Source organism: Lissotriton helveticus, chromosome 6 (assembly GCF_964261635.1).
Source record: "Lissotriton helveticus chromosome 6, aLisHel1.1, whole genome shotgun sequence".
Taxonomy (NCBI): Eukaryota; Metazoa; Chordata; class Amphibia; order Caudata; family Salamandridae; genus Lissotriton; species Lissotriton helveticus.
In genome coordinates, this window is record NC_136067.1 from 154,592,392 (window position 1) to 154,618,727 (window position 26,336).

At 42.5% G+C, this 26,336-nt stretch overlaps 1 protein-coding gene across 1 annotated transcript in view; it reads left to right on the forward strand.

Annotated features, from left to right (window-relative positions):
* The window catches only part of DNAH14 (dynein axonemal heavy chain 14), a 1,144,348-nt gene extending 1,119,313 nt beyond the window's left edge, over positions 1 to 25,035 (forward strand). The window contains exon 87 of the mRNA XM_078647362.1: positions 24,554 to 25,035. Within this exon, the coding sequence (XP_078503488.1) occupies positions 24,554 to 24,760 (207 nt within the window). The 3' untranslated portion in view covers positions 24,761 to 25,035. The remainder of the gene's footprint in view (positions 1 to 24,553) is intronic.
* The last annotated feature ends 1,301 nt before the right edge of the window (positions 25,036 to 26,336 follow it).

The window sequence follows — 26,336 nt, forward strand, 5'->3', positions numbered from 1 at the left end:
GAGCTGGGATGGTGCAGTGAGCTAAAAAACGGTGATGGATTAAAACCATGATCTCTTGACTTGGTAAGAGTATTCTGCATCATTCAGAAACTCTGTCCATCACCACCCCCCTTTTCCAAAATCGGTTTTATCCACACTAAGTGTGGGAGGGTATACTCAGACGTGAGTCCCTTGCTCATTGCACCATCAGGATTCAAGCAAACCGGGCCGAAGAAGGCTGTGATGCCAGAAACCGGTCCCCGGGAGCTTGTTTCCTTCCCAGTATAAGAATTGGCTTGGTAGTTTGGTTTGCCCTGTTCCCATCATGCACTGGGACAGGAACAGACTAATTTGCATATAGCCAGGTTCTGAGCTGGGATGGTGCAGTGAGCTAAAAAACGGTGATGGATTAAAACCATGATCTCTTGACTTGGTAAGAGTATTCTGCATCATTCAGAAACTCTGTCCATCACCACCCCCCTTTTCCAAAATCGGTTTTATCCACACTAAGTGTGGGAGGGTATACTCAGACGTGAGTCCCTTGCTCATTGCACCATCAGGATTCAAGCAAACCGGGCCGAAGAAGGCTGTGATGCCAGAAACCGGTCCCCGGGAGCTTGTTTCCTTCCCAGTATAAGAATTGGCTTGGTAGTTTGGTTTGCCCTGTTCCCATCATGCACTGGGACAGGAACAGACTAATTTGCATATAGCCAGGTTCTGAGCTGGGATGGTGCAGTGAGCTAAAAAACGGTGATGGATTAAAACCATGATCTCTTGACTTGGTAAGAGTATTCTGCATCATTCAGAAACTCTGTCCATCACCACCCCCCTTTTCCAAAATCGGTTTTATCCACACTAAGTGTGGGAGGGTATACTCAGACGTGAGTCCCTTGCTCATTGCACCATCAGGATTCAAGCAAACCGGGCCGAAGAAGGCTGTGATGCCAGAAACCGGTCCCCGGGAGCTTGTTTCCTTCCCAGTATAAGAATTGGCTTGGTAGTTTGGTTTGCCCTGTTCCCATCATGCACTGGGACAGGAACAGACTAATTTGCATATAGCCAGGTTCTGAGCTGGGATGGTGCAGTGAGCTAAAAAACGGTGATGGATTAAAACCATGATCTCTTGACTTGGTAAGAGTATTCTGCATCATTCAGAAACTCTGTCCATCACCACCCCCCTTTTCCAAAATCGGTTTTATCCACACTAAGTGTGGGAGGGTATACTCAGACGTGAGTCCCTTGCTCATTGCACCATCAGGATTCAAGCAAACCGGGCCGAAGAAGGCTGTGATGCCAGAAACCGGTCCCCGGGAGCTTGTTTCCTTCCCAGTATAAGAATTGGCTTGGTAGTTTGGTTTGCCCTGTTCCCATCATGCACTGGGACAGGAACAGACTAATTTGCATATAGCCAGGTTCTGAGCTGGGATGGTGCAGTGAGCTAAAAAACGGTGATGGATTAAAACCATGATCTCTTGACTTGGTAAGAGTATTCTGCATCATTCAGAAACTCTGTCCATCACCACCCCCCTTTTCCAAAATCGGTTTTATCCACACTAAGTGTGGGAGGGTATACTCAGACGTGAGTCCCTTGCTCATTGCACCATCAGGATTCAAGCAAACCGGGCCGAAGAAGGCTGTGATGCCAGAAACCGGTCCCCGGGAGCTTGTTTCCTTCCCAGTATAAGAATTGGCTTGGTAGTTTGGTTTGCCCTGTTCCCATCATGCACTGGGACAGGAACAGACTAATTTGCATATAGCCAGGTTCTGAGCTGGGATGGTGCAGTGAGCTAAAAAACGGTGATGGATTAAAACCATGATCTCTTGACTTGGTAAGAGTATTCTGCATCATTCAGAAACTCTGTCCATCACCACCCCCCTTTTCCAAAATCGGTTTTATCCACACTAAGTGTGGGAGGGTATACTCAGACGTGAGTCCCTTGCTCATTGCACCATCAGGATTCAAGCAAACCGGGCCGAAGAAGGCTGTGATGCCAGAAACCGGTCCCCGGGAGCTTGTTTCCTTCCCAGTATAAGAATTGGCTTGGTAGTTTGGTTTGCCCTGTTCCCATCATGCACTGGGACAGGAACAGACTAATTTGCATATAGCCAGGTTCTGAGCTGGGATGGTGCAGTGAGCTAAAAACCGGTGATGGATTAAAACCATGATCTCTTGACTTGGTAAGAGTATTCTGCATCATTCAGAAACTCTGTCCATCACCACCCCCCTTTTCCAAAATCGGTTTTATCCACACTAAGTGTGGGAAGGTATACTCAGACGTGAGTCCCTTGCTCATTGCACCATCAGGATTCAAGCAAACCGGGCCGAAGAAGGCTGTGATGCCAGAAACCGGTCCCTGGGAGCTTGTTTCCTTCCCAGTATAAGAATTGGCTTGGTAGTTTGGTTTGCCCTGTTCCCATCATGCACTGGGACAGGAACAGACTAATTTGCATATAGCCAGGTTCTGAGCTGGGATGGTGCAGTGAGCTAAAAAACGGTGATGGATTAAAACCATGATCTCTTGACTTGGTAAGAGTATTCTGCATCATTCAGAAACTCTGTCCATCACCACCCCCCTTTTCCAAAATCGGTTTTATCCACACTAAGTGTGGGAGGGTATACTCAGACGTGAGTCCCTTGCTCATTGCACCATCAGGATTCAAGCAAACCGGGCCGAAGAAGGCTGTGATGCCAGAAACCGGTCCCCGGGAGCTTGTTTCCTTCCCAGTATAAGAATTGGCTTGGTAGTTTGGTTTGCCCTGTTCCCATCATGCACTGGGACAGGAACAGACTAATTTGCATATAGCCAGGTTCTGAGCTGGGATGGTGCAGTGAGCTAAAAAACGGTGATGGATTAAAACCATGATCTCTTGACTTGGTAAGAGTATTCTGCATCATTCAGAAACTCTGTCCATCACCACCCCCCTTTTCCAAAATCGGTTTTATCCACACTAAGTGTGGGAGGGTATACTCAGACGTGAGTCCCTTGCTCATTGCACCATCAGGATTCAAGCAAACCGGGCCGAAGAAGGCTGTGATGCCAGAAACCGGTCCCCGGGAGCTTGTTTCCTTCCCAGTATAAGAATTGGCTTGGTAGTTTGGTTTGCCCTGTTCCCATCATGCACTGGGACAGGAACAGACTAATTTGCATATAGCCAGGTTCTGAGCTGGGATGGTGCAGTGAGCTAAAAAACGGTGATGGATTAAAACCATGATCTCTTGACTTGGTAAGAGTATTCTGCATCATTCAGAAACTCTGTCCATCACCACCCCCCTTTTCCAAAATCGGTTTTATCCACACTAAGTGTGGGAGGGTATACTCAGACGTGAGTCCCTTGCTCATTGCACCATCAGGATTCAAGCAAACCGGGCCGAAGAAGGCTGTGATGCCAGAAACCGGTCCCCGGGAGCTTGTTTCCTTCCCAGTATAAGAATTGGCTTGGTAGTTTGGTTTGCCCTGTTCCCATCATGCACTGGGACAGGAACAGACTAATTTGCATATAGCCAGGTTCTGAGCTGGGATGGTGCAGTGAGCTAAAAAACGGTGATGGATTAAAACCATGATCTCTTGACTTGGTAAGAGTATTCTGCATCATTCAGAAACTCTGTCCATCACCACCCCCCTTTTCCAAAATCGGTTTTATCCACACTAAGTGTGGGAGGGTATACTCAGACGTGAGTCCCTTGCTCATTGCACCATCAGGATTCAAGCAAACCGGGCCGAAGAAGGCTGTGATGCCAGAAACCGGTCCCCGGGAGCTTGTTTCCTTCCCAGTATAAGAATTGGCTTGGTAGTTTGGTTTGCCCTGTTCCCATCATGCACTGGGACAGGAACAGACTAATTTGCATATAGCCAGGTTCTGAGCTGGGATGGTGCAGTGAGCTAAAAAACGGTGATGGATTAAAACCATGATCTCTTGACTTGGTAAGAGTATTCTGCATCATTCAGAAACTCTGTCCATCACCACCCCCCTTTTCCAAAATCGGTTTTATCCACACTAAGTGTGGGAGGGTATACTCAGACGTGAGTCCCTTGCTCATTGCACCATCAGGATTCAAGCAAACCGGGCCGAAGAAGGCTGTGATGCCAGAAACCGGTCCCCGGGAGCTTGTTTCCTTCCCAGTATAAGAATTGGCTTGGTAGTTTGGTTTGCCCTGTTCCCATCATGCACTGGGACAGGAACAGACTAATTTGCATATAGCCAGGTTCTGAGCTGGGATGGTGCAGTGAGCTAAAAAACGGTGATGGATTAAAACCATGATCTCTTGACTTGGTAAGAGTATTCTGCATCATTCAGAAACTCTGTCCATCACCACCCCCCTTTTCCAAAATCGGTTTTATCCACACTAAGTGTGGGAGGGTATACTCAGACGTGAGTCCCTTGCTCATTGCACCATCAGGATTCAAGCAAACCGGGCCGAAGAAGGCTGTGATGCCAGAAACCGGTCCCCGGGAGCTTGTTTCCTTCCCAGTATAAGAATTGGCTTGGTAGTTTGGTTTGCCCTGTTCCCATCATGCACTGGGACAGGAACAGACTAATTTGCATATAGCCAGGTTCTGAGCTGGGATGGTGCAGTGAGCTAAAAAACGGTGATGGATTAAAACCATGATCTCTTGACTTGGTAAGAGTATTCTGCATCATTCAGAAACTCTGTCCATCACCACCCCCCTTTTCCAAAATCGGTTTTATCCACACTAAGTGTGGGAGGGTATACTCAGACGTGAGTCCCTTGCTCATTGCACCATCAGGATTCAAGCAAACCGGGCCGAAGAAGGCTGTGATGCCAGAAACCGGTCCCCGGGAGCTTGTTTTCTTCCCAGTATAAGAATTGGCTTGGTAGTTTGGTTTGCCCTGTTCCCATCATGCACTGGGACAGGAACAGACTAATTTGCATATAGCCAGGTTCTGAGCTGGGATGGTGCAGTGAGCTAAAAAACGGTGATGGATTAAAACCATGATCTCTTGACTTGGTAAGAGTATTCTGCATCATTCAGAAACTCTGTCCATCACCACCCCCCTTTTCCAAAATCGGTTTTATCCACACTAAGTGTGGGAGGGTATACTCAGACGTGAGTCCCTTGCTCATTGCACCATCAGGATTCAAGCAAACCGGGCCGAAGAAGGCTGTGATGCCAGAAACCGGTCCCCGGGAGCTTGTTTCCTTCCCAGTATAAGAATTGGCTTGGTAGTTTGGTTTGCCCTGTTCCCATCATGCACTGGGACAGGAACAGACTAATTTGCATATAGCCAGGTTCTGAGCTGGGATGGTGCAGTGAGCTAAAAAACGGTGATGGATTAAAACCATGATCTCTTGACTTGGTAAGAGTATTCTGCATCATTCAGAAACTCTGTCCATCACCACCCCCCTTTTCCAAAATCGGTTTTATCCACACTAAGTGTGGGAGGGTATACTCAGACGTGAGTCCCTTGCTCATTGCACCATCAGGATTCAAGCAAACCGGGCCGAAGAAGGCTGTGATGCCAGAAACCGGTCCCCGGGAGCTTGTTTCCTTCCCAGTATAAGAATTGGCTTGGTAGTTTGGTTTGCCCTGTTCCCATCATGCACTGGGACAGGAACAGACTAATTTGCATATAGCCAGGTTCTGAGCTGGGATGGTGCAGTGAGCTAAAAAACGGTGATGGATTAAAACCATGATCTCTTGACTTGGTAAGAGTATTCTGCATCATTCAGAAACTCTGTCCATCACCACCCCCCTTTTCCAAAATCGGTTTTATCCACACTAAGTGTGGGAGGGTATACTCAGACGTGAGTCCCTTGCTCATTGCACCATCAGGATTCAAGCAAACCGGGCCGAAGAAGGCTGTGATGCCAGAAACCGGTCCCCGGGAGCTTGTTTCCTTCCCAGTATAAGAATTGGCTTGGTAGTTTGGTTTGCCCTGTTCCCATCATGCACTGGGACAGGAACAGACTAATTTGCATATAGCCAGGTTCTGAGCTGGGATGGTGCAGTGAGCTAAAAAACGGTGATGGTGTAGTGTAGCTCCTATTTTCCCAATAGGCTCTGCGCATTGGAATAGTGCCTACAGCAGTAAAGGCCTAGGCCAGACGTTAACTAGGTCTACTACTGTCGATACTAGACTTAATTTTTGGGTTTGCCAGCTAAGCTCAGAGTTCGCTAGAAACTTTCTCGAATGTTCAAGGAAGGATTAACTCCCCTGATTAGACAAGAAGGGATTTAGTTTCTGACAACCATAGAACATGACAACTTTGCTCTCCCCTAATCAAGAGTCAATCTCGAGAGTCGTGTGAGCACAAGGCAATTATTTTACTCAGTCAGTACGTGCATTCTTAGTCTCATCAGAATGTAGAGAAAAGGAAGAGACGGGCGTGTTCAATAAAGATGTTATTTATTGATCAGTCTCTTTTCTCGTACAAGAGAAATGGATCGATATTATTGCAATACTTATAGTTAAGTAAAGTGCATACATTAGAAGCAATAGTATAAAATAATACTGTAAAAACATTGATATGGTTTCTGAGCCATATGATGTTTAAAATGAATAAAATATATTTACATACATATATACATTTGACTAAACGTACTCAACTGGTGTTTCTAAATACGCCTACCCCGTGTACCTGACCTAAGTCTAATGCGTGGGCGGGAATAGAAAGTTACAGTTTAGTTTAAGTTTGTTTTTGCCAAGTGAATAACTAAAGAATTCTCTAGGAGGGGTTATTCAGTTCTGTACCTGGAATTTAGGATGAATGAGGAATGGTATCTCTTTCTCTGCTCTCGATATTCCAGGCTGCCTGCGAGGGCTGCCCAGAAGCGCCGGTGCTGGGTCTCTCGGCTTGAGATAGCAGCGCGTCTCTCAGCGCGTCAGGAAGGCGGGGCTGCTGCCTGCGGGGTCTGCTTCTGCTCTCGGCTTCGGCAAGTATGGCTGCTCCGTCTTGTCACCACGCGTGTGTTTGCATAGGGCAAGGTCGGCAATATTTATACCTTAAAGGTGCCGGGATTGACGTAAGGATGGACATAGGTACGTCAATAAAGATGTCATACGACTTGCTCGTTAGCACATTCTTTACTAAAGTTCTCTGTGAAATCAAAACAATGGCCGCACGGATTATCCAGGTTGTCATAGGTTTGATTTGTTATGAGAACGTCGTATGCCTTATCAGGGGCTGGAGGAATATCGCTTGTCTAATTAGATCTCAAGCGTTATGACCTAATCAGATAACACGTTCCTGTGCCGTAGTGTGACTGCGTCAGATAACGGTATCTGCATCATGGGGAATTTCTTGCCTCATGGGCTGACTGTTAGTTAACTAGCTAGTAAGTTTAACCAGAATAGGGTCAGGAATAGGGGGATCGAATCAGAACCTATAGAAATACACGACACCCACTCCACGCTAACTATGGTCATATCTACTAATCTATGCATAGTATAACATAGTACAACATACTATAGAGTATAGTGTATACCTTACCACCCCAAAATACACAAAATGCATTTCGAAATTTTCAAATATACTGAAAAATTGCAGTCATATATATTGTATGCACTTAAGCTATGAATTAAATGCAAAAGTAAACACGCATTGTTATGCATTATTGCTTGTTGGTATATGAGAAATACACATGAAATGGCTCTTAATATGGCTATACAGAAAAAAAGTCGAAACCATTTCATCACATAAAATCTATTGTGAACATACCAGCGGGCAGCTAAAGTCTATAAAGTCTATAAAGTATCTAAAATAGAAATCTTAGTTCTCTAGGAATAGTCTCTTACTTTAAGCAGAAAATCAGTGTCCCGGGAAAAAATATATAGAAAAATATTTTAGGGGCTTGCTGAAAAAAGTTGCTGTCCGTGAACTGGATTGTAATTGTTCATGTGACTTTATTTTTAAAGTTGAAGGCCGAATTCAGGGAACGCCGTGTGCGAGTTTACTCAAAAGTCTCTATTTCTGTTCCGGAGAGAACATCATATCATTCAGGCTTTCGAAAAAACTGTCAACAGCTTCATGGGAAAGTTCCTCTAAGTCGGAAATAGGGGTAACCATGCATTCATGCGCATGATTGTCTCCATTGACATTCTGATTTGCATTGCTGACAGAAGGTCGTACCTGTTCGATGCTGCTTTCATCTTGAACTTCACTACTCTTCAATCGCAGTGGTGAAGATTCCAGGAATGCCGTCATCAGAATTGGCAGCCTTTGAGGGCAGCACAGTGCGTGAACCTTGGTAGGAACCAACAGTGTATCTGCATCCACCGGCGCATCCGATTGTAGCGTCAGACAGGTGTCTAACACGCATTCTTCTCCGCATAGCAGACACCTTAGTACAGGTAAAACACACCTTTGCCACATTGGTCGAAATGATAGAAACCAAGTCATGTTTAGGTCTCTAAGCCGGGATAGTCCCAGGATTTTTGATATCCGGTCCCGGTATCCAATGGCTAGGATCGTATCTTCCATTGTCGTGAGATTTTGTTCTGTGACATGGGTTGCCATAACGAAAAATAAGGACTAGGAATAGGATTCCTGCAATTAGTCCTAGGATCAGGGGAAGTCCGCCAAAAATCGAATGGACGAAGTCTGGAAAAATACCCAGTATGGCTTTGAATGGTGTTAATGCCATCGAAAATACTGTCTTAAATACCTTTGAGACCCCTGTGGTATCAGAAATATTTAAGATTTCGCTCAGGATTTCCGCGAAATGTACGGGGGAATTAGTTGATAATAATGTATGTATCTCTGCAGTCGTCCTTGCGACTTGTAGATCATACGTTTCTTTAGATGACGTGAGCCTTGTAGGCGTCTGAAGAAGCACTGTTTTCATTCTGCTTAAAGTGTCTATTCGAATAGAAGTAATCTTCAATCCGGGCCATACCCTTGCCTCCTTGTCTGGAAAGGAGCTGGGAAACAAAGAACGTCCACAGCACTTGACCTTCGCCGTCGTAGTGACGAGATAAGGAGTACCGGGCATAAGACTACAGCATCTGCGGTCTACAATAAGAATGTAACTCCCATTATAGAGTCTTTGAAAGAATGGTTCTATTTCAGTTGCAGGTGCGCCTTGCTGGTGACATGAAAGGTTGTATGAATTCCCTTCACAGGCTCCGTGCAAACTAATACCGTTACACAGAAGCGTGCCGCTTAGTGACATAGCACAATTGTTGCCACTAAGAAACACTTTCTGTCCTTTGTTACTGACACATGCATGTGAATAGGGCAGGTTCCATGTTGTTTTAAGGTACCCCTTTCCCAATTTCTCGTACATGCCAGCCTGTATATATTTTTGGCAGTATTGAAACCTGAAGGTTGAGATTGGAATATTTATGATTCCGTGGATTATCCATTCACTGACAGGTCGTTCTGACATTGTCAACGGTAATCTTTCTAGTTTTTCAATGCTCAAGATTGTATAATCAGCACCCTTCTGAGCCATACCGATTTGTCTATCAGTAAGGTTAAAGATTTCGAATAGTGACGTTGTGTTGATTAAACGCCAAGGCACATAGCCTGAACGCAGATTTTGTAACGTCCAGCCAAGCTGTACAATAGAACGCAATTGTGACTGACCATGTTGTAATAACAGTAAGTCTTGCGATAATATATCGATTGCTGACGACACAATGCTGTCCAATGAAAAAATTCTGGAGGACAGAGTCATTAACCCATTGTCCACTACAGAAAGTGATTTTTCCAAATTAATACGGTCAATTTCCCGTATTCTTTCTGCTGTCTCAATTTGAGTAACCTTCCAGGCCTCATTGTATGCTGCATATACAGAGGCTGCTATGAAACGCTTATGACGCTGTTTGCGTGGTCCCAGTATGAAATCACGCAAGTCAGCACCATCAGTAAGTAAAGTTAGGTGTTGCTTAATTTCAGGCAGTGTGGAAGTTTGTAGCCATTGAAGGCATAATTTGCCCACACTGTAGGTTGTTATTATCCCTGGGTGATGTCTTTGGGGATATCTAGGGTCTGGCCTGGTCATTTTGAAACCCTGTGTTTTATTCAGGAATCTATCTTGACAGTTATTTGTATCTGTGGGCCAGATCAACCATTGTTTCCAATCAGGATGTGTTCTGTTTTGGTTAAGTATATGGTTTATGTCTATTTCTTCATCTGTTTCAGAGTTATTGCTAAACATTGTTGGCTTTGGAATAGACAGGTTATTTAAATCTTTGATTTTGGCTAAGCCAAGACAGGTGGTTTGTTGAACGGTGTCATTTAAAAATATCATTTGTTCTGGGATCATGCAGGCTCTAAACAAAGCTTCTAAACCCTGTACTTGCCATTCTTTTGTACCCCAAACACTTTTCAAATCAACATGTTTGTCCCAATAATCAAATCCAAAAGTATTCAATTTTTCAAAGAAAGAATCTGAATATATCAATTTTGTGTTGGTTATCATGGTTTTCATCCCTGTCTTGTTTGACAATTTGTAATAAAATGTTTCAGCATTAGTTATGTTAAAACCTGAAAAATATGAATATTTGCCATATACGGTTCTAGAGCTCCCTTTTGGAGGTGTAGCACAATGTTCCCATTGATTAAAATTTAAAACATTTCTAGGTTGTGCAGATTTATGCAAGAAATGGTTACCATAATGGTTATAGCAGTACATGCTGTCATAATTTGTAGAACCCTGCAAATAATCATGTTTTGTAAATTTAGCAGACATTACTAAGTCAGACATCATATTGTTTATACTTTCAAAGTCCCAATCATCAGCAAATGAGTTTGGTTTTGCAAAATCACTCAAGGAGATCTTGATTTGGTGTGGATATTTCAGGATCTCGACCGGACCATAAATTTCATAGTCAGTGTTGTCCCAGGCTACCCCACCAGGTATTGGAATTGCTGTGAAGTTGGCTGAAGAAAGTTCTGAAGAAAGTTCTCGTTTCTTGACGTGTGAAGATGTGTGTGGTTTGAGGACCAAGTTGATGTTCTGACTTGCTGTGTCCATTTTAGCATATTTTCCCTCAATGAAGCGTCCCAAAGTAAATACCATGATGAGCCAAAGTATGAGGATAAATGCACCAAAACCCACCCAAAATTCAATCCATGGAGAAACTAGATATGTTTCTTTCAGTTGTTTTAAAAGTTCATTCCCTTTGTCTTTAAAGGATTTTGATGATGGCTGTGTCTTTTGTTCGCTGAAGCCTTCAGAGGAATCATCGAAGTTGATGAAGTAACCGGATGCAGTTCTGTCAATTGTTCCAATTGGTTCAGGATTTTTGTTTCTTGCATTTTCACTTGGTACTTCTGTATAGATTGGTGTGTCTCTGCTAAATGTCTTTATTTGGGTTTTCAGAGGTCTAAGTTCTATTGCATTGTTGCATAGTCCTTGTTGTTCTTCTGTAGGCGTTTCGAATGTGATGAGCCTCTTTGATAGGACCTCTGTACTGGTAGCAAACCTTGGTGTTCTGCTACTTATTGGGAGTCCACTTGGCCTACTGTTTGTTATCGGCCACATGTTGTGGTTTTACCAGGTCGATGGATACAACTCGGTTCTCCTTTTTTCCAGCAAGTGGCGGTAGTACAACTGATCTTGTCCCGTTGACAGACAATACAGGAACTGCTTTTCTGTAAGAAGGCCCAAATTCCTTCTTTACCGCGATCTTCTCCCTGACTAGATCCCCGACTTTTGGAATCCAGACAGGTCTTGCTGGGACAGGTGGTGATTCTTCAGTGGTCGTTGGCTGTTCTTTCAACTGTATGTTGCTCAGGTCTTTTCTTGTTTTGTTTAAGTCCTGCAAAATAGCCAAACGGTCTTTGACATCAAAGCTTTTTTCTGTTACCACTGAAGTCTGACTATCAAGGTCAGAGATCAACATCCTAGTTCCGAATAATAATTCGTACGGACTGAATCCCTTCAGAGAATTTCTTGGCAAGTTATTAAGACTACGTTGGACACTTATTAGATGTTTGACCCACCCAGCTCCCGAACCTAATATCCTTTCTATTATAGATTGCTTTCTGTCTTGGTTTTTTCTTTACACCATCCCATACCCTCAGGAAGGAAGTGCGAAGATTCCCGCTGGGCTGTGCTCATTTGGCCATTCTTTCCCCCCCCAGGCTGGATTGCCTGAGTGAAAACAATGGTCGAACGTAGCATGCTCTTAGCGTATATGCCATTTAGACTCGCAAATCTTGTATAACAGTCCGGACGTCAGCCGAGTGCTGTGGATCTACATTATAAGTGGGAACTAGCCTGTATATGTTAATCGCAAGCCATTCTTTTTAGTGGTGATGTTATCTGCCTTGATACGACGAGGTATTAAACTGCTTCTCTCCCCACTGCGATCTCTGTTGCAGTTTGGGCAGTTTTTTACAAACATGGTGTAGTGCAGGCTCATGCCTGGCCACCAGTACCGTGATTGTAATTCTTCCAGAGAATCTTTTAATTTAAGGTGTCTGAGACCCTCGCCCATGTGTGCGTCTGCGATTAACAAGTTTCTCCTGTCCATGTTTGGAATCACTCTATCCCCCACTCCAGGGATTCGAGCAAAAGGAATGGAGTTTGCATCTATGATGTATGTGTAATTGAGTGGATAGTTGATCGGTAACGCCGAGCAGTCGCCTTTTGATGACGTTTTTACTGCCAGCAATGTTTCGCCGTCAATGTATTTTAATGTACGCTTTTTTCGATCTACGGGAGCCGGTTTACTGGCTGCCGCTGCGGCTGTTTCAGCCAATGAATTCCCTACAACGTGAACGCCATCACGCTGGTGACTCAGTGAGTGTGTCACGTGAGTCTTTGGTAGTTCTTTTTTCAAAAGAGCTACCTGTTCCCAGAGCAGTCTCTGCTTTATTGGTGCATCCGTGTCATCTTTGTAATCGTTCTGAATCCAGGTCTGCAAATCCTTGTTATATGCTTTGACGCAGAAATATGAATCTGACACTATAAGTGTCGGGAATTCGCGATCCGCATTATCTAGCGCCATTTTCAAAGCTAATATTTCAGTTTGTAGTTCTGAATTAGTTTCTACTGAGTGTGATTTTGTTAATAGAGGTCTTAGTTTACCTCCGTGCCACACTTCTTTTGTAATCTCACATGTGGGATTGTATGCATGTTCTCCCCAAACGGAGGGTTGAGCATGTCCGTCTGTATAGATTACACAGGCGTAATGTCGTAGAGGCAGAATGTCGATTGGCAGAGGATACGTTTTTTCATATTTTAGATTTTTTAATTCTTCTAGTTCTGGATCAAAGAAGTAATATACTTTGTCCGTTGTGATTGAATTTACCCATTGTAACCATTCTGGATCCAATGTTGTTGTTGGTAAATTACACGGTGTTGTTAATGCCTCAAAAGCTGATTCTGCTGTTCTGACTGTGATATGTCTACCGTCAGCTATGTCTTTTTCTCTAGCTATTGCGGTTTGAACTGCTTGAACAATTTTTCCTTTGTTGTTGAATCTCTGTTCAGCTTTTGTGTGCAAATGTGATTTGAATGCAATTGGTACCTTATCTCCCTCATTAGAGGTTAGGTATGTGAATCCGCATCTCCCTGGGATGACTCGGATCACAAGGTTGCGTGTATTATCACGGGTTTCTAATTTTGTTTTAATTAGCATGTCTGTTTGTAAGGATCTCAAAATTTCTGTGTGTGCTTGAGTCCAACTGGATCTTTTAAAGTCTGGTTTAATTAGATCGTAAAGGGGTTTGACCCTTTCTGCGTAATTTGCAATGTAAGTTCTTCCGAAATTTAGGAAGCCTAGAATTGACTGTAGGTTTTTTAGTGTTTTAGGAGCTTGGATTACGGCACATTTCTCTAGGAAATTGTCTGCCAGGCTCTTGCCTTCACTTGATAACTCATATCCTAAGAATAGGACCGTCAGATGGGCAATTCTGGACTTTTTGAAGTTGAATTTGTAACCCTCTGCAGCGAAACCAAGTATTATGGTGTTCACTCTTTTCAAGTGAGTTTCCAGGTCATCATCTGTTAAGTAAATGTCATCGACATAAGATAATGCTTCATCATCATATAGTTGTAGTAATTCTGTTACTCTCGCTGAGAATACCCCCGGGCTGTTCTTGTACCCCTGGGCTAACCGACAGAATTGTTTTTGAGTGCCATTTACTGAGAATGCAGTTAAATATCTGCTCTCTGGTGCTATGTTTTGACAAAAGAATCCGTTGGAGATGTCCAAGGTTGTTTTGTATTTTTTGCGCACTATGTTATTCATTAGTGCAGCACTGTGTGAGTTTTGCACTGCAAAAGTTTTGCAACATGTGTTAAGGTGTCGGTAATCCAAAACTAGACGGTACGAATTGTCTGGTTTGGAGACCGGAAATAAAGGATTGTTCATTTGTGAGGTGCAAGTTTCAATCACCCCTTGGTATTCTAGCTGATCTAGTATTTCATTTACTTGTTTTTTAGCTTCTTGCTTAATTGGGTACTGCCTTTGTGCAGTAGGTTGTGATTTTAACTGGACTTTGTGAGGAGGAGAATCCTCATCCCATCCTACATGATTTTTATATAAAGCAGGTGCTAAGGCCACTGCCCACTTTCTAGCAAGTGTATATTTTTTATGAATCGGTATTTGATTCGAGAAGGCAGGCATAATTACTTCTTCGCCATGAGGGCATTCCCTGACAAACTCTGGTGGCCAGTCTTTTTCAGCTAGAAGGATGTCATAGCCCTTGGATAGGTTATCCCAAAATAGTCCCCTTATTTTCCTAGTCTTATCTCCCTCTATACGTAATGTTATCTCGTATATTTTGTGGGGCTTGCTAACTCTGGTATCTGCAGTTTCCACTTGAAGGTATTCATTCGTGTCCACTGTCTCCAGATGATTCATAAGGACTTTGCGAGCTATGCTCACCTCTGCTGCGCTGTCTAGCATTGTCTGAGCCCATTCTCCGTTTTTCAGTTGTGTCCTCAGTATTCTCGGCATTATTAACTACCTTGATACTGGCTACCTTCTTTTTTGGAAATTGTGATTTCTTTTTCAGTTGAGCAGGTTCCTTGTCTTTGGACTTGGCGTGCTCTTCTGATCGTCCTCTTCTTTCCGATTTCTGCGAGGAATTCTGAAAAGATTGAGAGGGACGTGTATCAATGTCTTGATATCTATCAGGTTTTTTAATATTATCCCTATTTCTAAGGTTATATCTATTCCCAGAGGGTTCACTCTGAGGTGACCTTTGTCTCGGGTTTGGAGATTTCTCTCTTCGCCTAGGAGACCTTCCTCTGGACTGGAATTTCTTTTCTTTAGGATTGGATTGTTTATTTCCATCCCAGTTCTTTTTTGGTGAATTATTATTAAAAAATATTTTTTCTGGACTTGTAGTCAGTTGCGGTTTTACTGGTATTCCACCTAGACTATCTCTGCCTAGTTCTTCATAGGATTTTTCTATGATTCTGGCAATTTCAGCTGGTTGGTCTGCTATATCTGTCTCTTTTAACCTCTGGCGGATCGCCACGTTTGCTGCCTCACCTTTTATGTTGGCTAATAATATAGCCGAGACCTGCTTGAAGTCTTTCAGTAATTTCATACCAAGAGTTAAAGCAGGTTCTGGACCGTATTCATCTTGAATTTGTTTTAGCACATCTGGTATCACCGAAATGGATGGGACACCGTGCGTTTTTGTGTAGATGGAAGCAAAGACTGTACCCCAAGTGTCACAGTCCTCAATGTGTGGTGCGATTCCCATTGGGAGACATATAGTCAGAATCCTGTGTTTTTCTAATGGGGTGGTGTCAGGAAACACCGCCTCTATTTGGGTAATTTTCTGTGCCAACCAGAATGGTATTTGTTCCCGTTTAGCTGGAACCTTACCTAGGCAGGATTGGATGTTCTGTGGTGTGATTTTATTTGTGTTCCCCTGGTGAGGGGTCAGCTGTGGAAGTTTAATCGTTGGCTGAATTGTTGAAGTCCGCATTACATACTGAACTAATTGTCTGTGAATTTTTAGTAGTTGTTTTAGCTGTATTAACAGCTCTGCTGCAGGCATTCTTTCGATGTCTGGATGTGGTGTGTATCCGGCTAGGACCGGCCACGTTGCTCCTGGTCTTCCTAAAGGACCGAGCCTTGTAATGTGATTGTTATGTATTAGGGCGCCATCAAATAAGAGCAAATGCTCTTGGAATTTGAGTGGTACTTCCACCTCCTCGAAAGGAGTGTACTCATTAGGAGGTTCCTCTACTTTGTAATAGTGGAAGTACTTTGTTACAGCATTTGCTGCTGGAAAATTTATCCATGTATAGTATACCTCTGTCTGCCGATATTCGTGTGCCTCGATTACGAATATGACTGTGCCACCTCTAGGTGTCAGTCCATTTTCTATAAGTTTTAGAGTTATAGCTCTCCTTTTGGCGACCTGGATGAGTATTATATCCGGGTCTGCATCGAGTGCTGTAGTATCAGCTGCTGCTATTTCAGTAGCTAATCTAATTGCCTCTCTTTCTTCATCACTCTCTGTCATTTTACCGACAGGAAGCTTATGTCTTTTGTTTGCAGATCAGGTTTCTTTATGGAACAAAGAGTAGGTGCACAATATTTTGGAACTGTTTTATCCTTCAACGTTGACTAGACCAAGAACCATACATAGGAGTTCCCTCCTGCGAGGTTTTGGAGGATATAATAACCTTTCACCCACTCCAGACGTCTTTGGAGTATTTAGGAAAAGGGGTCTGAGTGAGAAAGCACGACTGAGTTACTCTAAATGTCTTACGTTAGTTTTATCGCCCTTTCCAAACACGTTGGGCGCCATGTAGTGTAGCTCCTATTTTCCCAATAGGCTCTGCGCATTGGAATAGTGCCTACAGCAGTAAAGGCCTAGGCCAGACGTTAACTAGGTCTACTACTGTCGATACTAGACTTAATTTTTGGGTTTGCCAGCTAAGCTCAGAGTTCGCTAGAAACTTTCTCGAATGTTCAAGGAAGGATTAACTCCCCTGATTAGACAAGAAGGGATTTAGTTTCTGACAACCATAGAACATGACAACTTTGCTCTCCCCTAATCAAGAGTCAATCTCGAGAGTCGTGTGAGCACAAGGCAATTATTTTACTCAGTCAGTACGTGCATTCTTAGTCTCATCAGAATGTAGAGAAAAGGAAGAGACGGGCGTGTTCAATAAAGATGTTATTTATTGATCAGTCTCTTTTCTCGTACAAGAGAAATGGATCGATATTATTGCAATACTTATAGTTAAGTAAAGTGCATACATTAGAAGCAATAGTATAAAATAATACTGTAAAAACATTGATATGGTTTCTGAGCCATATGATGTTTAAAATGAATAAAATATATTTACATACATATATACATTTGACTAAACGTACTCAACTGGTGTTTCTAAATACGCCTACCCCGTGTACCTGACCTAAGTCTAATGCGTGGGCGGGAATAGAAAGTTACAGTTTAGTTTAAGTTTGTTTTTGCCAAGTGAATAACTAAAGAATTCTCTAGGAGGGGTTATTCAGTTCTGTACCTGGAATTTAGGATGAATGAGGAATGGTATCTCTTTCTCTGCTCTCGATATTCCAGGCTGCCTGCGAGGGCTGCCCAGAAGCGCCGGTGCTGGGTCTCTCGGCTTGAGATAGCAGCGCGTCTCTCAGCGCGTCAGGAAGGCGGGGCTGCTGCCTGCGGGGTCTGCTTCTGCTCTCGGCTTCGGCAAGTATGGCTGCTCCGTCTTGTCACCACGCGTGTGTTTGCATAGGGCAAGGTCGGCAATATTTATACCTTAAAGGTGCCGGGATTGACGTAAGGATGGACATAGGTACGTCAATAAAGATGTCATACGACTTGCTCGTTAGCACATTCTTTACTAAAGTTCTCTGTGAAATCAAAACAATGGCCGCACGGATTATCCAGGTTGTCATAGGTTTGATTTGTTATGAGAACGTCGTATGCCTTATCAGGGGCTGGAGGAATATCGCTTGTCTAATTAGATCTCAAGCGTTATGACCTAATCAGATAACACGTTCCTGTGCCGTAGTGTGACTGCGTCAGATAACGGTATCTGCATCATGGGGAATTTCTTGCCTCATGGGCTGACTGTTAGTTAACTAGCTAGTAAGTTTAACCAGAATAGGGTCAGGAATAGGGGGATCGAATCAGAACCTATAGAAATACACGACAATGGATTAAAACCATGATCTCTTGACTTGGTAAGAGTATTCTGCATCATTCAGAAACTCTGTCCATCACCACCCCCCTTTTCCAAAATCGGTTTTATCCACACTAAGTGTGGGAGGGTATACTCAGACGTGAGTCCCTTGCTCATTGCACCATCAGGATTCAAGCAAACCGGGCCGAAGAAGGCTGTGATGCCAGAAACCGGTCCCCGGGAGCTTGTTTCCTTCCCAGTATAAGAATTGGCTTGGTAGTTTGGTTTGCCCTGTTCCCATCATGCACTGGGACAGGAACAGACTAATTTGCATATAGCCAGGTTCTGAGCTGGGATGGTGCAGTGAGCTAAAAAACGGTGATGGATTAAAACCATGATCTCTTGACTTGGTAAGAGTATTCTGCATCATTCAGAAACTCTGTCCATCACCACCCCCCTTTTCCAAAATCGGTTTTATCCACACTAAGTGTGGGAGGGTATACTCAGACGTGAGTCCCTTGCTCATTGCACCATCAGGATTCAAGCAAACCGGGCCGAAGAAGGCTGTGATGCCAGAAACCGGTCCCCGGGAGCTTGTTTCCTTCCCAGTATAAGAATTGGCTTGGTAGTTTGGTTTGCCCTGTTCCCATCATGCACTGGGACAGGAACAGACTAATTTGCATATAGCCAGGTTCTGAGCTGGGATGGTGCAGTGAGCTAAAAAACGGTGATGGATTAAAACCATGATCTCTTGACTTGGTAAGAGTATTCTGCATCATTCAGAAACTCTGTCCATCACCACCCCCCTTTTCCAAAATCTAGACCATTTATATACAACGAGAACAAGAATGGTGCCAGAATACATCCTTGTCGCACACCACTCGTGCAAGTAAAAGAGTCTGTGCAACCACCCTCCAAATTATATCTTACATTAGCCGTCATGTTCCAATGTAGGGCTTTTAAAATCTTTATAAGCTCCTGATCTGCCCCTAAACTACTCAATAGATCCCACAGCTTCTCCCTATTGACTCAGTCGAATGCTGCGGTGAGGTCCATAAAGGCTAAATAGACCGCTTCGGTGCCAGCAATGGTATATTTACCAAAAGGTAAAGGTTTAGGCATTGGTCTGTAGTTGATCTATTAGCCCTGAATCCATACTGGACGTTGGAAATAATATATTGGTCCTCAGCCCAAGTTATCAGGCGATTTAGGACTACACGTCCCAGGACTTTGACAGTGACATCTATGAGGGAGATTGGACGGTAACACTGGGGATTATCTCTGTTACCCTTTTTAGAAATGGGCACTATTGTGGCCGAGGACCAAGAGCGGGGGAGCCCTGTAGCTATAGCGGCATTTAATATTCTTGTTACAATTGGAGCCCACAGATCCACTTCGCTTAGGTAGAGGTCCGGTGGGATCCCATCCGGTCCTAGTGCCTTATTTTTGGTGAGGCCCTGGATGCCCACAGTAACCTCCTCTAAAGAGAATTCCAGTGTTACTTTCCATTGCCCCAACCCCTCGCCCTTATCTGGTTGCTCCTTATGCCTCCAATTGTAAAGGCCTCTAAAGTGCGCCACCCACTATTCTGGAAGGACATTAGAGCCTATCTGTGGGCTGTTGGCCTCTTGGAAACAAGGATTGTTAATTATATTCCAAAAGGCAGTTATGTCCCTCCTTTCCGCGGCTCCTCTTAGGTCTTCCCAAGTTTGAATTTGGAGGGCCCTCTTTCGTCGATTTAGTTCCTGCGTATAGTGTAGTCTACATTGCATCACCCCTTGTTTGTACCTTGGGTTACACCTCAGGGCAGCCCTCAACTTTCTATGAGCGAGAGAGCAGGCTTTGTCAAACCATCTTGGGTCCTTTTTAGGCTTTCCCTGTCCTGTTGTTTTTAAGAGGGCATCTATTAGTTGACCCATTTAGTCGAAAGCAACCACTAAATGTGACCCTTCCACTGATAGGTCTAAGCATTTCTCTAAAAGCAGTCCGCCCTCGTTTACAAAAGATCTATACAAATCTTCCCCATTAATTCCCGCCCATTTCAAATGCCTACCCTGATCTGTAATCTTTTCTCTATTTGAGCCCCCCTCCCTCTTAGTTTTCCTGCTTGCATTTGGTGCCATTAAAGACAGTACTAGGGGATTGTGATCACTAAAGCTACTCACTTCTATAGAAAAACCCTGTACCCTTTTCTTTAACAGATGTGACACTAAAATAAAATCAATGAAGGGGCTACGGCCCCTTCCTTTAAAAGTGGGGATTACCCTCCTATTGGGATCTACAGACAGATGGTCCATTGTGTGTTCGAGCATGTATTTGCTCATCTGCCTACTCAGTCCTCTGCCCTCCAGTGTGTGCTCAAAATGCGGTCCATCCTCAAAATTACAGGCGGTCCAATCTTCTTTAATAGGTAGCAAATTTGGGCACAAGTGGCAGTTAAAATCCCCCACGGCTAGAAGCATTGGTACCATTGAACCCTGCTTTTGCTCCTTCAGGTGGCTTAATCTCTCCTCAAGCTCTCTCACTCTGGAGCCTTTTGAATTATAAAAAATCACCAGGTTTATATTAAAATCCCTATTTTTAAACCCAAGCCCTAACAGATCTTCTGAGTTCCATTTTAAATCAACCCAGCTCCCCCCCAAGGACACCTCTACAAATATAAGAAGTCCTCCCCTCGCTCTTCCGGCTGTTGATTTACTTGCCGGGATCTGGAAAGATTTGTACCCTACTAAATGAAAATTAGTACGGTCTACCTCCCAAGTTTCCTGGAAACACATTATTTGGAACTTTCTAATATATTCCAGCCACTCCTGGTTCTGAAATTTAGATGCCAGCCTGCAACATTCCAGGTTACTAGTTTAATAGAACTCCCTGTTATATCTGCGTCGAGGCCGGGGCCTATGCTGAATTTCTCGGTGCTTTGAGGTGCCTCAATTCAGGGGTCCTTGTTTTGCAAGGTACAAGCTGATATGTATTTAATATGACTTCCCTTCCCTGTTCCTCCGCCTGCAATTTTGAATTTAATGGGGCCGTGATCGGGGCATTCTCATTACCTAGTTCCACCCCCTGTAGTCAGTCCACTTCTTCTGGTTCCACCAAGTCAATTATGTTGTCGTCATCCACTCTGGTGGTAGTTACAGTCGGTACAATATCATGTGGGACCTCAATAATCGGTGTGTCCATGAGGGGTAACATACTCTGTTTGCTTGACTTAGAGATCTTGGGTTTCTTTCCCTTATGCTGCGTGCCTCCTTTTACACATCTTTATGTTGTTAGCATATTATGAGCTTTTTGCGCCACTTTGTTTGGTTTAAGATGCAAATGAAATGCCCAGAAAAATATGGGAAATGCATGTGCAAATATTTTGAATACCCTCTCAGGTACGACTCTGGGTGTTTCCATAGTTATCCTTGGGAATAGCCGCTTCTAAAAATGCAGGGGTGGCTTATGTTTAAATATATTGTGCTTACTCGTATAATTTTCGCACATATAGATGTGACCTCAGTATGCTTAGCTTAGACACTTCTTGTTTTGTGACTCGCAAGCTATGTAAAAATGCAGAAGTTAAGGGGTTTCCAAGTCTAAATCACAGTTAAATCAGGATAACGTTTTCTGAATTTACTCCTATATACCCATGGTCACTTCTTAAAGTCAAACCTTTAAACATTTGTAAAAAGGATTTGTTTGTTTTCAATCTAGATAAAACCTAATACAAAAGAGTAAAAAGGTCAAAATGCTATATTTCTAAGAGTGATTGTCTGAATCTGAGATATCGATATCATAGATGACTGTTTTTGTGTTATAGTAGGGCTTTCCAGTAAAGCTCCATGAGAGCTGGATCCATGTTAAATTTTTCAACATATCCTGTTAAGACAAATGGGCAGACAGTGAACCTCTGGGCAATTAATTTGCATAATCATTGGCTCTGCTAATAATCTAGGCTGAATCTTGCACTCTTGCACCTAGGGTAGACAATCATGTTACCGCTTTCCATGGCTTCTTCAATCCCTCTGGTTTTGCCTCATGTAGATCATTAATTAATGTGTTTAATTAATGTATAGGATGGGTTATTTTCTAGAAATGCTAGGTGAAAAAATGATCTCAATTTTAGAACAAAGTAAGCCAACTGGAGGTATTAACTATGGATAAGGTGATATAATGAACATAGCATGTGAAATGGACAGAATCCAGGTCTGTTGTAGGCCGCATGTTTCACAAACCAGTTAATGCTTTGGCAAAGCAACACTGTTATCACAAGACAAAGGATTTACTTAACTATGTGAATTGTACGGTACACTGTTCACTGCAGACTGAAAGTTCACACTTTTATTATATTTGTAGTCTAGAAAAGCAGGGCTTTTCTCAATTCTTGTGCTGTGGAGCAGTGGCTTGCTTCAGTACATTTTCTGGTTTTTCAAACCCTTGTAAAATGTTCCACAATAAGATTTTAGCAGAGGACTCTAGCTCTCTGATGCATTCTCTCTTCAACTTCTCCGGTTATTTCACCCTTTTTTTTTCTTTCGTTCCCTCTCTCTGTTTCTCATTGATTTCATGATGCCTTGTTTGCGGTGTTGTTACAGACAGCTGTGCTGTCTTTCAGGAGACAGCATTATATAGAATACGCCACAGAACCAATGCTTGCTTAAGATTAGATAGCTTTCATGTTAGTCTCAGTTGTCTTGCTACTGTTTGTTGGTTCCTCCCTTTCTGATTTTGCTGTTGATAGATTCATCATTCATCCTGCTCCAACAAAATATGACATTTAAAAACACAGAGTCAAAGGTAAACTACATTGGTTTACTACCTTTTCGTGCCAATTAGTGGTCACCAAAAAAATGACAGCCTAAATGTGGAAGATATAACATTAAGTTTGCCAAACATTGAAGACTACTATAAATAAGCATTGGTAATGCCAGTCAGTCTTGCTGGTAAGTAAAGGCAATCAAGACCGATTTGTATTCTAATGCTTGCCCCTTTTCTTTTCCACCCTCTAAATAATAGTTGGAGGTCTTATATTCCCTGGAAAAGATGCTATACATTTTTTATATGTCTGTTTACCTCTCATTGTCTTATTGGAAATGTTTAATATGCTCAGCAATTTTGTCCTCCTCCCTCCTGGAATTGCAAGCTCTGTACTGTCTTCCCTTTTCTCCATCTTTCTCGCTACATGTTTGTTCAGCTTGTTAATCTCCTCTCACTCTGCTGTCGTTTATTGTGTTCCTCAAGGTTCTTTTCTTGGGTCCCTATCAGTGTTTATTCACACAACTAATAAGCCTTATTTTTTCTCATTTCATGATCTCTCCTGTCACGTTTCTACTGTTGCACAAAGGATTCTCAGATATTGATTCTTTCTGTACTTTGTCCCTCCAACTTCAGAATACCATATATTCTAGTTTGCAATCCAAACTTAAGTCACTTTTCATTGCCTCCACCTCAGCTCTTATAAAGCTGAAATTCTGTTTTCTCCAATCGAACACCTCATCTGTGCCTGCCACCTACTTCCATTGTTGTTCTTCCAACCTGCGTCCAAATTTATTCACTCCCAGTAATCTCTGCATCACTTTTTTACTTCTTTTTTTCTGTATCCACATCAAAATTGATCATACCTGCACATATCAGTAATTATAATGTATGTAATAAGTCCCTTTCTTGCTTTTCAAACAACTAAAAAGTCTTATTCTTTCTCTTGTCTTATCCAGACCAATTGTTTGTTGCTTCTAATTAGCCTGTTGGTGTATGCAGTTCTGCCTCTCTAATATTCTTATTTCTTCTTGTATTAGCACTTTGGTTGACTTTACTTCTTTAACTCAAACTCTGGATCTTCTGTGTGGTCTCTAATTGCCTTCAGTTTTCCTCCACCATACTTCTCTTTAACATGTGTTTCACTCCAAGATCTGTAATCTGCTTCCCAGATAAAGCTAGCTGTGAGATTTCTGTATCTAGTTGTGTTTCTGCTCAGCACAAAGATTTGAAATGCCCTGCCTCAGTGAGTTTGGACCTTTCCAAACATGTCCTCATGTTGCTATCTACTTAAAGAACACTTGTATGCCTTTGTCTGGACACCTTAACTTGAAATGGTTACTATTAAATTTCTTCACTAGATGTTATGTACTGTATTTTTGTAAATATGAACAGCGTGAGGCACTATTGCTCTATAAATTAAATTTGAAAAAGTAATGAAAACGATTAAAGTTCTACTGATACTTTAAAAATCTTGAGTATAAGATAATTACCCCTAGTAATGTGCCATCTGCAAAAACAGATTTTAGATTTCAACCTCTTCCAATCAACCTCTCAATTTGTTGCAATAATTCAGGGGCCATAAACGTGTGTCACGTTAAAAGCTTTTATGATCAAAATATGCTGAATGGCTCCGCAGCCAACAATGTCATCCTGTAGACAAAAATATCTGAAATGTGTAGAATAAGTTCTTTTAACAGGTTCTATTGACCCCGCCCCCAAATTTTTGAACAGAGCTGCTAACATCAGTGTTTTGATTCATCAATCTGTCAAATAATAATCTGTATTCATTTTTATAGATTATCAACGAAACTGGAAATGTTGATTCAAATGAGAAAAACACATGCTATGAATGTCCGCTTTACAGGACCCCACAAAGAGCTGGGATCTTATCATCAGTGGGGCTTTCTACTAACTTTGTAACAACAATCAACCTACCAACACGGATCACAGCGCGCCACTGGATCACCAGGGGAGTGGCTTTACTTTGCCAGTTGGATGACTAGAAGGTTTCAGCCATAAAGGGCGTGTCCTTTACCCAAATAGTCTCCAATTGCTCATGTAAGGATGCAAATATGTATCTTTGATGGCAACAAGGGCAGACTGGAACTGGAAAATGAGAGATAAAAGTTGAAAGACAACTAAAATTCCAGTAAATGGCAGATTTCACCAACAAATTCTAATATATTTTTTAAAACATTGCTTTCTTGCTTTTGAACATAAACAACGCAAACTCTAACACATATAAATTTTTAATTTGCACATTGTAAATAAAATGTTTTATGGCTTAAAATATATGGTTTGTTTTTATTGGGAAATGTATCAAAAACTGAAAATAACCTGAATGAGCTTCAAGAAGGTAAAGCTGAAAATATTTCACATTGTCTCCAAAATATAAATAGTTTTGAGTTCTGAGTAGCAGTGCTAACAACCTGCATGAGAAAATATTGTCTACGTTTAGATTGGTTTTCAAAGTTTTATACAGGACCCACAAAGCGCTTCGGGCTTCCCAAGGGTAACAAGTCACTACATAGTCATACCAATACAATAAAATGCAATTCTTCTTTGTGTTGCTTACCTCCTTCCAACTCGTGTCTGCTCCACACACTTCCTTAGTACCATTGTGTTGCTGAGAGTGCTATTACCAGTAACCACAGTTCTTCTCTCAGTTTTGGCATGTCTGCAGTTGAGCGTAAACCGATCATGTAACTGGTCCTCTTACCTTATCTCTTTCCACCTTTCTCCCGCTGATTGAACTTTCCTACCAAAGTGATATATTTCTAATACTATGCTCACCATTGACAGATAGTATTCATCTAATTTCTTCGGCTGTACTTCAGATTCATGACGGTAGTCCCAAGAGCTCATTCTAGTAGGTTCTCAAAAACGTCCTGTCCTCTGGACCTATATTACCTCAATTTTATCAGTGTTTCATTGGTGAATTAAACAATATGATGGAACTAGTACATTCTGCATATCCCTACCTCATACTCTCCTGTACTCAGAGCATCTTCTCACACCCACTCTGTGGTGTCCGATGCAACAGAACTTCGCCGGTTGTTGCTCAAGATCCTAATTCTAGGATGCAGAGCAGCCCCATCTACAGCTACTAAATTAGCATTAATACCCTTTAACATTCGACAGTCCAAAACCCCATTGCAGGAATCCCCACTTGAGTGCAACGTGGTCAACACAATAATATTTTGTTAGAATGTTCTTAGAATTTATATAAAATAAATCCTCTTGGTATAGCATGCGAGAATGGTCACTATCAGCTGTTAAAAGCATGTAGCCTGCCACTGAGAAAAATAGCATGTTTCTTCACAGTCCTCTTAATTTACCGTATTCCTTTTTGTTAACAGAATGATCTGATATTCACCCTGATCGACATTTAGCACCGAACCTCTTCCTGCATACGCCTAGCAATTTTAGAGGAAGGAAATCAAAAACATAGGTTTGGGTCACACAGCACAATTGTGATTGTTAGGGTAAACATTAATCTAATTTGTGTATATTTTTAGGGCATACATTTACCTCCTTTGTATCTGAGTTTTAGGTGTATCAGATCATCTGTTTTCATGT